Here is a 14,973-nt window from a genome sequence, read left to right as displayed (position 1 = left end):
GTCAGAACAAGGTGAAGTTAAAGAACCTTGTCATTTTACTACGCCATAAAAGGGGCGTATTCGTCCCTCGAGCCGGAGAGACATGTTTTCCTCCCATATGGACAACATCCTTCTCTCCCTCCTTTCTTAAAGAACATTTGAATGTTGTATTTTTCTCCGTAAATTGCTACGAGATACGATGTTACCCTTGTGTTTATATCTGCTTGTTCTATTTGTTTATGTATGTTTACAAGTATATATTTTCGTGTACATGGCACGGCAACTTGGCCACTATAATGTGAAGATAAGTTTTTGGAATGTATTTTTTTTTTTTTAAGAATTACCTCTCAAGCAGATTTATCCGTTACAGGCCAACTGTATTTTCCTGGGTATGGCCATGTTCATCATGTGCAGGACTGCCAACATCTCCGCATCTCTCAAGAACAAAGAACACACCAAACTTGCTTCCGTCAAGTAAGAGATTTTAAGAGTATTTGTAAATTTTAAGGATTCTAAAGCTGAACCTTACAAACTTGTCATGTTTTGAGTAAGAATTGCTTCCATTTTTTGTGTGGGTATGCTCTGTGTTCATACGAGTCTTTCATTTTAATGTTTTTTTTTTTTTTTAGAAAAAATAAATGTGATGTTATGTAGAGCCAGAGAGTGAAAGTAAATGTAGTTTGTCTTTTCCCTTCGGGCAAATGAGGTTACTGTCCGTTTATTTTTAATAATTTTTATTGTCCCTCTTTTGTTTTCCTGAACTGGACCAAATTAAACTTACCTGCACAGAGCATAAAGTTTTATTTGAAAGTTCTGTAGCATCTCATCAATGTGGTAGTTGCATTTCAGTGTTGAAATTACTTTTCACTCATTCTTTTACGTAGAATTTCCAGTTTTGTAGTTTGCCACTCCTATCCTTGTAGCTTCAGTTACTAATTTTTCTTGTCCTAAACCTAACCATTTTATTTTGTAGTGACTAAAACTAACATGATATTTTAACTGGCTCTGGTTTAAACTTCCACTAACAAGGTGTTGTTATTCCATTAAATAAAAATCGCCATGTGACGCCCTGGTCTTGGTTGATCTGCCCTCATGACTTCAAAAATGGCTGCTGCATCTGTCACTGCTGTTGTTGTTAATTGTGCTTATGGTGGTATTGTTGATGATGATGCTGATGATGGAAAAGTAGTGGGAACGAAGAAAATGCTCTCCATGACAAATTCCAGAAACATGCGTAAGGAGATAGATACTGTTACTTGCAACATTTTTTTTTTTTGAGTTGTGTGATATTTCAAGAGGGGTGGGGAATGGGGTCATTTTTCTACCTTGCCCCTTTGCATTATACGTGCATTCACTTTGGAGGCTTCACTTGTAAATATGGTTTCTTGTTTGTTCAGACTTAAATACAACCTACGCTTTTGTAAAATGGTGTTCCTCGCTCTTCGGTTGTCACTGACCCGAAACTATAAGCATAAGCAGTAGGTTTTTGTTTTTCAAATCAGTGACAGCCGAAGCGTGCATTGCGCGAAAAACCCCACTTATGAAAGCGTAGGTTTGTATCCTTAAAAAAAAAATGGTAATACTTTCAAACTGTGAATATGTACAAAGTATAATTGAATTTAAAGGTTACGTTCCCTTGCACTGTTGTTCGTTTGACCTTACACATTTTTTTAAAAAGTTTGTGCAAAAGGACCTGTTTTCGTGGAGAGGTAGTAGCGGTGGGGATGTATTTCTTAATACCTTGCATGAAGTGTGTGACGTGCTATGCTTGTAGTGCATGCTAGATACTGTATCATTGGTTCTGTTGAAATTTAGAAATAAAAAAAAAAGTTCAAAGGTAAAACATTAACCGTTCAGAACAGTATCGTACTGAAAGGACCACTGAAGATACTGTACTTTTTACTGTACTTTTTTGGCAGTGTATTCACACCTCTTGCAAAATATGTCAACTTTTCCTAGCAGGCGTTGGCGCTGTATGTATAAAGATCTTTGCTTCACATATTCCTCTACCTTTCAGCACATAACACTGGTAAATATAAAGGAGACGGCCGCATGAAAATATCATTTATTATTGTAATATTTTGACTAAACAGCGTAGAAAATGGTATTTATAATACAGTACAGATGAGGTAATTTGAGAAATTTATTTAGATAATGAGTAATTTGCCTCTTTCGTTTATGTTTTCACGTTCATCCCGGAGGGGCTGGTACTAAACATGGCGGAAGCTCCGCTGGGCGATGGAAGCAAAAATTATAAACAGACGGTAAATTTCTCAAATTATCTCACATGTACAGCATTTTTACTGCTTTTTCTATATTCTGCAGTCAAGAAATTATATTAATAGACGATATCATGGTGCAGCCGTATACCTTAACACTGACTCGGATTCATTTCGAACGCATCATGTAGTGCCACCATATTTATTGCTTGTTCCAAATTGGAGTATAAGCACTTGGAGAGCAAACTGTCATTATATTGCAGTGAATTAATTGGATGAAGGACAGTAGTATTTAATAAATCCTATAGCACTGGCGCGTTACAAAAGGGATTCTAAATTAGTTATGTACTGTAGTCTTGTATTAACCCCTTTTTTTCGTAAATGGCTGCTCTGTTGTCAAGAGTGAAGACAAGTCTTGGGGTAGTGTGCAGAATAGGGAGACAGGGATATTCATTTGCACGGCACCCAAAGTTGGTTAGGAAGGTAAGGTCAGGATACGGCATTCTAGGAGAGGTTAGGATTTCTCATGCCTACCCGTTTCCCTACTCTTGCATCCGCTCCCAAGTCTTGCTTAAGGACAGATGTAATTTTGCATATGAAGTAACTCTAATCGTTGTCAGTTACTGAGTATGCCAGGGTTGATTATAAGGATTAGCAAGGTGGAATAAATGTTGACGAGACGAGCATTTGTGACAGGAGGACAGGGATTAAGGAAGTATAAGGTACAAAATCAGTTTTTAGTGACACAGAGGCAAAATGGAACCGTAGGGATCTAGCGTAGTGATCTAAGTCTATAAGATGGAAGATACAATAGAGGTGAGAAAAATACAAAGGTATTGAAGAGGAAATTATTTCACGACTGACAGCTTAATCTGATTGCCTCTCCTTTCGGGCAAACCTTGATTTTGAAGGTCTCACATTGTATGCCCCACAAAAAGGGTAAAATGCAGAGAAACAAGAACTTTTTACTTTGGAAAAATACTTGATGCATCATCTTAGGGAAATAGTAATTTAAATGTAAATTTATTAAATGTACAATTACTGGCACTGGCTTCAAATGTCCACTGTAATCATGGGAGCGACCAAGCCAAAATTAAACTTAGTGGAATAAAGACTTGAAAAGTTAAAAAATAACTGAATTATGAAGTTCAGAGAAAATAAAGCTTTTTAAACAATTACTGAATGCAAAGGATTTTTGCCATCTTATTAGCCCTCTGTCTTGTACATCACTATAAGTTACCTTTTTGGAACACTGGCAAAACTGGTGGAATTGACTTTCACAGTTTAGGGATACAGAATCTTACCTCAGAGGAAAAACTTTTGGGTTCCATATCAGACCTGGGTCTCTGCTGGCGGCACACCTGTAATATTTGTAATGTGTGAAGTCTTAAATTGTACATTATAAGGTATATTGCAAAATCAGCCAATTATATTTCAAGCATTCACTGTATAGCACTGTACCAGCACTATACTGTATAGTATTGCACTATACCAGCACAGTATAGTACTATAAGATGTTGCAAAATTAGCTAATTATGTTTCAAGCATTCACTGTATAGTACTATACCAACACTATACTGTAATAGTACAGTATAGTCTATACTACTAGTAGTACAATTTAGTGCTATATAGTACAGTGACTGAAAACAGTCACTTTTTGCAGTAATAATGTGTGTGGAATATTGAAGCAAACTGGGTAGTATTTATTTTGGTAAAATGTTCAGTACATTTGTGTCGGGGTTTACTGCTCATGAATATTCTTCCTGATGTCTACTGTCTTTCATACACTGGCCTTGTATGCACTATAATCTTATTAATTTTGTAAATGCTGTACTGTTCATTTTACTGTAAAAGATTTGGTAACCAGTCTGATCTGGGATATTTCATAATTTTCAAGTAAATTGCACAGCAGCAAAAGCTGTGCTGAATTATTAACCATTTCAGAAAACATATAGAAGTATGGGTTTCATTAGTCTAGTAACTAAATTTGATAGTATCTCCTTTTTTGGTTGACATACCCGCATTGTCTAGTTGCATTCATTGAGTAATCAGTGTTGTAAATCTTTTCAGAATATGGGTTCGAGGAGCAGTTATGTTAATTGTGCTGCTGGGACTGACTTGGACTTTTGGTTTGCTGTACCTCAACCAAGCCACAGTTGTTATGGCATACATCTTCACTGTACTCAATTCTCTTCAGGGACTTTTCATCTTCATTTTCACTGCGTACAGAACGAGAAGGTAAGTCAGACCAGCGTGTGGACAAAATATTTTTTCTTGATTTTAATGTTTTGTATTGTGGAAAATTCTGCTGCTTTCTGTAGGTCTTTCCCTGTCTAATTTTTGTTTTTTGTCATTTTTTAAGATTCTAACACAGCTTTGTAGCATTAATTTCCTCTTGATTAACTTTTGTAGCTGAAATCTTCAGTTACATTTTGTCTGCATGGTTTTATTTTTACCTGTAATTAATCATTTACCAATCATTTTAATTACTAACCACTTAACTAATCTTTTCCATCTCCTCCAAGTGGAACTTCCAGAAACAGTGAAGGTCGTTTTGTTGTAAAATTTTCTTTGTATTTTTATTCTCATGCCAACCATATTTCCCCTTTACTTAATTGTTAATAACTACTTACCATTGTTCTGAAGATGTTAAGAATCTCCCTTATGACCTACAACAAAAGCTTGATAAAACACTTCCTCATTTATTAATTACCTTAAACTTATAATAGTGCAGACATTATACATACTGCCCTGTAACCAAATTTTAACATCCCTTGTACTCGAATGTTATGCTTATCTTGAAAATGGGAGGAACTTTACAGCACAGTTGAAATCAGAAGTTAGATGATTTACGCAGACAGGACCTAAATTTACATGCAGTAACATCATTGTGCTAACTTTTACAGTATTATCATTGTAGAAGTTTTGTATTAGCCTCTTTCATTTCTTCACTGGAAGTCAAGCGAATGAAGAGGACGTGTTTTGCACCTTAAAAAGGTAAATGAGGTAAATGGTGCTTCAGGATCTGTTTTTATGATATCTTCATTTGTTTGTGATGATTATTGCAGTAGTCAGTTGACTGGTGTTACAGTATGTTAACAGTGACTTCATGATAGGTAGAGACACCCTTCTCAGGAGTTGCTCATTTTTTTAATGGTACCTAGTTTAAGAATGTATATTTCTCTTAGTTTGTATTCATGGCATTATTGATTTGGTTTTCCCATTGTACAGGATATTTAAAATGAACAAATGGATGCATTTTCTTAGGTGATATTTTCTTCCTTGCAAGCCGGTTAATTTCGCCTAAAAATGTACTTTTCTTTCCAACTTATATAACTTTCACTTCTTCCATCCCTTCTTACCCGTCATTTCCTTGATGAAAGTCAGAACATTATTACTTTGAACTAAAGTATTAGTCATTCACTTCCCTTCAGCCTTTTAAGGTAATATTTAACAGTTCGCTGTATCTTATTTTTTTTTATTTTCTCATGTTTCATTCCTTTTATCCTCAACATTCTTGCAAAGTATGGAAAAATTCTAAGGGTTTTTGTGGCTCTTTCATTCAGTTAATTTTGTTAATTTCTTGGTACCTTCTCTTGATTGTTGTATTTAAAAACTGTGTAATAACCATTATTTTTTTACTCATTCTGTTCAAACGTATAAATTTAGTAAGTGAATTTGCTTTTTTTATTGATTTATATGGTTTTGGGCACATAACTGCTTTCTTAGTTTCATGTACATACTGATTTTCTAAACTAGGCACACAATAATATTTATCATTAATAACATGCTGTATTTATTGTTATTAACTAACTGTATTTATGTAGTGTTGATATCCTAACCGTCATGCCTTTTACTAATAATATACAGTAACATTTTATGTAGTCTGTGTTATTTGCTTTTATAAGTCCAATTAGGCATTTGACAGAATTGTTGTTTATTCAGACATAAGTGGAAATGTGATTCAGATATTTGTTTAAAGGGTGGGAGGTATTTGCAACACTTCACCTCTTGTGACTAGCTAATGATGGAGGAATTGCATTAGTGTTTGTGGGATCCCTAGTGAGTGTTTGTACCTTTTAGGTGAAGAAGGAGTTACGTAGGGCTGGGCGACGCCACCCATGGCTACGTGCGTGTTTGTGTGCAGCCCACGACCGCTCGCACACCACTACCAAGGACGCCCGCACCACCTCCCACAATGCTGCCTCACACTCTCACTCCAATTCGCACGCTTCGCATACCACAGTGGGTACTTCCTCCCACCACCCACACATTGACCCAGGATCACCTCATTCCCCAAGCCATATCCAGTTACCCTCCAACCTCAGTTCTTTTCCTGCCCATCATCTATCTCATTCCCATACTGCCACAACCATTGTAGATGAAAATGGATGCCCCGTTGGAGCGCTGAATGCTGCCTTCAGCATGCCAACTTTACCCAATACCACTCCCACATCTGAATCTACCTCATCATCCTCCACTTACCCTCCTGATTACCAAAATTCTTTGCCTTTCCATATTCAACAGATGAATGCAGCTCAGATTTACTCTTCTCCTCCTCCAACCCCCAATCTTTCACAGTTGTATGAAATGGCTGATCCAGTGTTATCAGCTACAGATCAGCAGCAGCAGCAGCTTCATCATTACATTCAGCCCCGTTCCAACCCACTTCCTCTATCTCATCAAGGTGCTCATCACCAAACGATTTCAACCCTTTCCATCAGTCCCACCATGCTTCAGGCAGCACTTTCTTCACTTCAGCATTCTAATAATCCCAAAACGTTGCCAACTTTAGATCACCACCATTACCATAATTTGCTTCAACTTCCACTTTCAGCTGTTCATTTGACCCATGATGATTCCAACTATCTGCAACCTAAATCTCATATGACGTCCACCACCTTAACTAACAGTCATTTGCCTTCTACACCCGTAACAATCCATTTAGATAAAAGGTCCTCTGTGAATGATCATTCCCCTCGAATCCATCCTACTACCACTTCCACTTCCACTTCTACAACCACCACAACCATCACTGCCACCACCAGCCTTGAAGCCCCTGTCACGCCCAAGACTGCTAAAGTCCCCCCTCGTAAGCCGGAGAGGCCTCAAAAGAACAACAACAACAAATTTAAAGGTATTGTGTGTAGATTTCAAAGAGAAGACGATTAGATACGCTCGCACGCTCCAGTGATAACCTAATACTTAAAACCCATTAGTCAGAACCCCAACAATCGAGGATGCTTCTTTTAACTGGCGATCACAGGGTACCGGGACCTCCTTGCAAAAGTCGCTGCAATAAATGATAAAGATGCTAATACAGTAATGCTTTCTTTTAAATTTTGGGTAAATGGATTTTTATAGATACTCCTTTGCATCAGGTATTGGCGCATGTTAAGTGATATTAATATGTTTTGTTTAGATAGTGGTGTTTTCAAAATGCAGGCAAGTGGTCCGATTCAGAAAAAGTTAGTTTTCATTCCAGCACTAGACACATTTAGCTTAGCTATGATGCCACTTACAACACTGGCCATGGTGGTGGGTAGTGAGCTGCCAGAGCATTCTTTGATCTATAATGTTAGTGGTTACCCTCAAGAAGTGTATGGACGAAATGGGATATCGGAGGAATAAGTTTACCAGAAAGTTTTCTCTTGGGGATATTTTTATGAAGTTGGTGTTGGCCTTTGGATAGTACAGCAATAATAGTAAAAATCAACGTTTTATTTTCAAAGGTAAAATAAACAGGTGATGGGTCCAAGAAATAATTTGCATGGGACTGACATAGTATGACCAAAGCTATTGGAGAATATGCATGAAACAAGAGACTAGGAAATTAAACCTAGACTTGGCAGGTCCAGTAAAAGTTATTTTCCTCTTAAACAGCAGCAATAGTTTTTGTAATTTCCTTTAATTTCTGTACTGTTTACCAATGAAAATTTAATTTTATCAGCAAGAAGATTAGGGAACAGAGGCGACTGAAATATCCACACAGGGTTGAAATATGTTTATTTGTGTACATAAATGTGAATTGAGTGATTTGTTGCCATAAATATGTATATTGCAAAAAAAATTGACTATAAGGAATAACAGAAAGGACTCGCCATTTGATAAATATTTAAATGTTTTTACTGAAAATATTAAAAATTTAATACTGATACAGAACAGGAAATTTATTGTGAAAAAAAGATGGAAAATATAAAAAAAAAATGTAAAAACAGAAGTCTGACCACGTTGTAGTATAAAAGTGCTTTCAATCACATTTCTTGACCATTTAATTAGGTATGGGTAAGAATGCCTAGATTGTGAATGATGAAACCATGTCCAACATTCATCACAATATTTTCACAAGATAAGGAAGTCAGATAATTAGAATAAGGGTATTTAACATTAATTAGGAAGGACAGTTAATTATTAATGTGCTGTGTATGCAGACTTACTTATAAGGTACACATAATATAAAACTATTACCAGCAACCGCAACTGATTGTGTTTCTCACGTTTCATTTTCATTTTCTGTATTCTTTCCTTATTACCTTTGATATCTCTCCTTTCCCTTGCATTTCCTCCATGTTACTTTACTTGAAAAAAACACAGTACCTCAGGATTTTGTACTTCAGTAGTGGATAGTTTCATTAGGAATGCATATGTGAGCTGTGATGAAAGTTTTTGTATATACTGTGTATCTCTAATGTATATAAGTTTTCACAGTTTAATTTTTTAACAGTTTTTCATGCCATTTTAACCATTCACAAGTTTTAAAATCTTAAAGGGAATGTGGGGTTTCTACTCCCTTTTGTGGAGCTTTCAGGTGTGATAATTATTTAACAACATTTTGCACAGTTATGCTCATCTTGTAAAGCAAAAGCAAATTCTGTAGGGCAAAGTTGAGTGCTCAGATTTTCAAGAAATAAAAGCAAAAAATGTAAAAGGTAAGCTTTTTCCCAGATGAGTCACAATAAAAGTTCTAAAGCATATTAGATAGATGGAGACAAATAGCCATGAAACAAATTTTTTAAGTCTCCTAGTACTGTATGAAAAATGTGTAAATAATAGCCATTGCATATAACAAGCAGTTCCCCAACTTGTCCATTCTGATTTGTCTTTTGGTCTGGAACCTAACTCAGTTGTAAGTCATGGAACATCAAACTTTATTATGGGGCTGGACCATATTGGATCAGAGATACAAACTAGGCCCAAAATTTGTTATACCATGAATGACTATATGTTTTTAATTTAGCAGTTGCACAGTTTACTGGTAAATACATTTTATATTTTAGTAACATAAAAACTTTATAGTTTATAGTTTAAGAAAATGAAGATACAAAAGAGTAAGAACAATACTGTATACAATAAAAATTGAGCTCAATAGTAGATTTAAGTGTAAGACCAAAAGGGCAAAAGTATTATTATAAAAAACTTATTAGTAAAATTATTATTAAAAAAGTGATTACAGTGTCTACAAAGGGTACATAAAAGTGGTCATAATTTTGTCAACTTCTTGCAGAAGATATCAACTTACAAGATGATGATGATTATTATTATTATGTCTGCTTTACTGCCTTTTCAGAATTGGTGGATTTTGCAGACCTCTTAAAATAACTAATTAATTTAAAGTACAGGTTAACACAGGCTAAACAATATGTGAAATTGCTCGGTTGTGCAATGTCTTGAATATTTCCTTGTACTGTAGGCTAGACTGTGGTGTGACTTTATACATAACCAAAGGCTCGGTCAAGAAATTTGCCTCATAAAGGATTTCCACCTTGTAGCTCAAGTACATCAATCAGTTTGCAGTTAAATAATGAAAGCTTTTTTTGGTTTTGCGGCCATCATTGTTTGTGCTTTTACTGTTACATTCATATCTCTTTTCTGATTGTATGACGAAGATAATCTACTGAGAAAACATGGGATAGTAAAGTGAGCTCAACAAGGGTCTTATGCCACTTCCCGGGGCTTAACTTCAAGTCTTCAAATGTTCATATGTTTACAGTACCCTTGTTTTGTGTACCTGTAAGCTTGGTGTATGTAAAAGATATAGTCTATACTTTTTTATTCACCTGGTTTTCCACAGGCATTCTTTCCTATGTCTTTTATCATTTACTGAACGGTCTTCTCATTTTAAGTTGTTGACAAAATTGTTACAGGTAGCGTGAAGGCGAGTGCTCGTAATTGCCTTAACCGACAACCTGCTGCAGAGTCCAGGTCCACCTGTATTCAGAACAGTTTGACACTTTTACCCCTTTGCTACCTCTGAAATCTATTGTGCTTTCTTATCTTTGTTCCCCTTTGCAAAATATAGTAAGTTTATTATTTTTTATAAAAATACTGTTGCCCTTTTTCTAAGCTTACACAATTTGCATTTAGTTTGCCAAAGCTTCTATTTCAGCTGGGAATCATATCTGGTTAATCTGCTCATTTATCCTCATATTTTTTTAAAAGTAACAAAATTTTGGATATTTTATGAAGTGAAAGCAAATTACACATTTTGACACTGGGTTTGTCCTTCTTATGACATCTAAGGTATGTTACATGGGAGGAAAGAAAACAAATATGATTATAATTTATACTTTATCGTTTGGATTCATTTTTATTTCATATCTCTTGGTGTAAGAAAAAGTGAATATTTTGGTGAATCTCATTGTAAGACAGAAACGTTGCTTTGATTTATGAAGATTTGAAGTTTGTTTGTGCACATTTACTTTGATTGCACTCAGTTATTAAATCTTAGGTTAATGAAGGTTAATAGAAGCAGAAGACAAATGTACATTTTTCTGTAAATGGTTAGCCATTTAGAAAATACTGTTAACATAAACATTTGGTTTTGTGTTTGAGACTATTATATTTTTTGTGCCACATGGATTGCTTAATTTATGGGTAGTTTGCAATGAAAGCAGTCAAGTAATTTTTATACAGTACTGTACTTTATCATAATTTAAAGTACAAATTGTCACTTTGATCAGCTGGTCAATTTTAGTTAGGTGGCAGTTGGATTTGGTTGTGACTTGTGGTTGTACAATATTGTAATCTAACAGCATTAGGAGGAATTCTATAATATAATTTTGCAGCTGTGTTTACTGTGTTATATATTCATATTGAATGCACATAGGACAGTGCTCAGGTTTTATTTCATTACTACTTGAATTAATGATGATAATGACATCACTCAATCAGAGAATGATTCAAGACTCAGTCCTCTTGTGCTGGTTAATACTGTGCAGTACTTTAATTTAGCTTAAACTTTCTTAACATGCACAACTCACATACCAAGTTTGTGAATGCTGCTATGTCTCACTACCTTTGACTGTGGTTCCTTTCAGAAATATTTATATATGTCACTAGTTGCTAAATACATAATTTCAGTATTTAAAATGTTAAATTTCGTAAATATTGTCATTAAAGTAAGCAGTTTCACAAACATTACACTGTTATTTATGCTGCGCTTTTATTGCAGTGTAAGAATATTTTGTTTTTCATCATTCTTAATTTCTACCCCAAATGCTGATCAGCTGATTGAGAAGAGATATGTGCACTGGTAACAGAACTTACAGTATATATTTATTGATAGTAGATTTTGTAAAGTGATCATTTCACCTTCAGTTACTTGCTATTTTAGGGTCTGTGTCATGTACAGTACATGAGTATAAGATGTTAGAAATAATAAATATACACTTTTCATTGATGAATAACAATGTAGGTCATGTATGTATCTTGTAATTCATGGTTGTACACTTGATTTTTTACAAGTGCTTTATAAGTAATGGTAACCAGTTAAAGGATGCTTAATAAGAAGGAAGTTGTAACCGAACTTGCAACAGTTTGACGCTCATTATTCGTACTACACATTAGACATCTTGACTGAAACTGCAAATTTGCAAAACGCAAATCTCTTCATAAATTACGAGACGTACAGTAAAGTCCTCTTCATTTCTGAGATTCTTTTGGGTCATATTTTGTAACCCTTGAAGAAATATTTTACCTAGAAAACCTCTGCAAGACCAGAAAGACATGGCTGTTCACATAATGATCTAAGAGTGGTCATGAGAAATTGTCAGTGGAAGATTTCCACCACTCAAAATGTTAAGTTCACCCGTGGATCGTGAGGGAAAATCTCAAGCTATTTTAAAGAAAATAAAATAAAAGAAACTACCTTTATTATACAACAGGTGAATTTGGCATTTCAAAATATTGTCATTCAGCCACTTGGTGTATTCATGTCCCTTTCTCCAAGAGACTAAGTTTATATTTTTAAAATATCATCGAAATTTGGTATAATAGTACATATGATTGTGCACATTTCTGTTGTTCTTGCAAGGAAGCTTTTAGATTTTTAGCCATGTAATGTGTATTATAGGTACAGGTTTTGAAAATGTCTAATCAAAAGTTTTTTAGTTATCTTTCTAAAGTGATTTTAATTAAAGGATTATTCTTTATATTTCAAATTCCAGCCAAAAATTTTCAAGATTCTTTCCACTTCTGTAGAGGAGTACCATGCTCTACTTTTGGAAAAGCCTTCAAAATGAAAGGTGAACACGTTTAGCAGACACAAATTTATTTGTATCTTTTGGTGTCACATAATACTGTGCTGTATATCCTTATCCATAGAGTTTATACCTTCATGCAGATTTGCCATCCAAGAACTCTGTGGACAGACCCCTTTTAGAAGCTACTCTTTAATTTTTATATCTTTTTGTTTTCACCAAAACCAGATTATATCATGTTTTTATCAGCGATTTGGTTTGTAACTTTTTATTGCAAATACCAGGCAACATTCTGCTCAAAATGATGAGATTTGTAAAAGAATGTGGAACAGAATAACCCTGTTCATCACTAAAGAACACAAATAAAATAATGAAAATTAAAAATCATAACAAAATAGGTGCATACACTAAAGTCCTTACTTTTTGACAAAAGTAAGGACTATCCTTCATCCGTAAACGTATATGTAACAGTATGCTGAGAATGAAATCTTCTACTTGTTTGACCTTAATACTGTACTCAGAATCTTGTTCAAAGTATCGTGAAATTTTATAATGTAGCAAACTTTTATATATACTGTACAGTGTGTATATATATACATACATATATATATATACACTGTATATACTTTGTAAGGCAAACTATAAATAAATTACCATGAACATTTTTTTTTCTTTTGCAGCAAATTTTGAATTGTGTACTTCTCAAATAATCACAAAGGCTAAAGAAATCGTCCCTTGAATTTTAGTGATGCCAAAAGAAGAAAGCTTGCTTCCAAGTTAATATGACAGTTTTGTCAATTGTGTGGTGTATGAACTTGAGACTTGAAGTAGTATGTTCATTATCAAGAGAATTGTAATCCCGTTGGTCAGGTGTTTTGTAGGTCACTAATTTAAGTTTAATATGGAAATGGCTTTGGTACTAAATACGTAGGTGATGGTTGGCTTTAATCCTAATTCACACCACATCCTGAATCCTTACCATATCATTACCCTGTGGTCCTTAGTGTGTTATTACCAGTAGTATTCAGCTTGTATGGTTTCTTAAAACCTGTTGTAAATTACTGATGAATCACTTCAGTTTAAATTTCAGTTTTGTTGAAAAAATTGGGTGAATACTTTGCAAAATGTTCATTTTGACTTTTGGTTAGAAACTGACTGGTACTTTATGGTTGGTTGACATTATCAGCTGGTGCCCCACCTGACATCCGGACGTTGGACCCGGGGGGGAAGCAAGGGCAGCAACACATCATCTTCACAAGCGGGAACCATGAGTCAGCCCCAGCCTCCACCTACAACGACACCTGTCAGGGGGGGATCCCTCTCAAGAGCATCCATGTCACGGGGCTCCCTCTCCCGAACTCCTCAGAGGAACAGCAGCGGACGGTCTGCCCGTCATCTTCACCACACCCTTCACACCCGCACTGTAACAGCTCACGACCATGATGATGAGGTGAGGGTGTAATGCGTACACACTCCAGCTGTAAATGTCCATCAAACCACATCAAAGCAAGGGACAGCAAATTTTGTTCTTAGCACTCAATTATGTACTTAAATTGATCATTCCATAATTGATTTTGATGGATTCAGCACTAAACTTGAATACATTCAACATTATTTTTACCAGTGCCAAAAAATAAGGGAGGTATGAGTGAGAGTGTAGTAAGGAGCAACAGATGAAGTTTGTGCTCCTTTGTGAAGTTAGTTAATAAGTACAGGTTTTATACAGTTCTGCAGCAGAGGGCTTGTTTTTCATGTGGGCATTTGGTTCTTATTGTTATCTATTTTTGCCATCAGCAGTTTAGTGTACATAGACTTTGAGTGCGTAGGTTTCAGGATATGTACTGTATAATTACTTTTTTGTAAGTTAATCCATCAAATGTCTGTAATGTTTTGGCATTTGCAGCAGTGTAGTTAGCAAAGACATTAACAGTTGAAATGCACACATGTATTGTAATTTCTGTCAACCTGTATAGTATGTAAATTATGAAAATGTCATGAATTGCAAGGTCTCACAGAAAGTGAATTTTGCTAGTTAGAAGGTTCAGGTTTTAAGAACTTGAAAGGTGATCATCCTCTCATACATTTGGATCTAAGGGTTTAACCTCTTCTGATTTTTATTAACCAACTCTTGGCTACCTGCATGGCATTGACAGTAACTAATAACCACTAATATATATTACCATGGAAATGCATTTCTTCTCGGGAAATTGTTTATTTTTCTCATCAATTTTCCAAGTTTATTTCAGCTTTTGAAGAAAAACCAGTGTTCATTGTTACCTGACAATGATGCTTTTTCA

General features: G+C 35.1%; 1 protein-coding gene across 1 annotated transcript in view; it reads left to right on the top strand.

The window, feature by feature from the left end:
• LOC136847070 (latrophilin Cirl-like) overlaps positions 1-14,973 on the top strand; it is a 608,429-nt gene that overhangs the window by 589,240 nt on the left and 4,216 nt on the right. Inside the window, 6 exon segments of the mRNA XM_067118341.1 lie at positions 350-453; positions 1,166-1,213; positions 4,269-4,408; positions 4,411-4,436; positions 6,282-6,443; positions 13,863-14,126. Of these exon segments, the coding sequence (XP_066974442.1) occupies positions 350-453; positions 1,166-1,213; positions 4,269-4,408; positions 4,411-4,436; positions 6,282-6,443; positions 13,863-14,126 (744 nt within the window).

The sequence above is a fragment of the Macrobrachium rosenbergii genome, chromosome 16 (assembly GCF_040412425.1).
Source record: "Macrobrachium rosenbergii isolate ZJJX-2024 chromosome 16, ASM4041242v1, whole genome shotgun sequence".
Taxonomy (NCBI): Eukaryota; Metazoa; Arthropoda; class Malacostraca; order Decapoda; family Palaemonidae; genus Macrobrachium; species Macrobrachium rosenbergii.
This window is presented reverse-complemented; position numbering and strand designations above follow the sequence as displayed.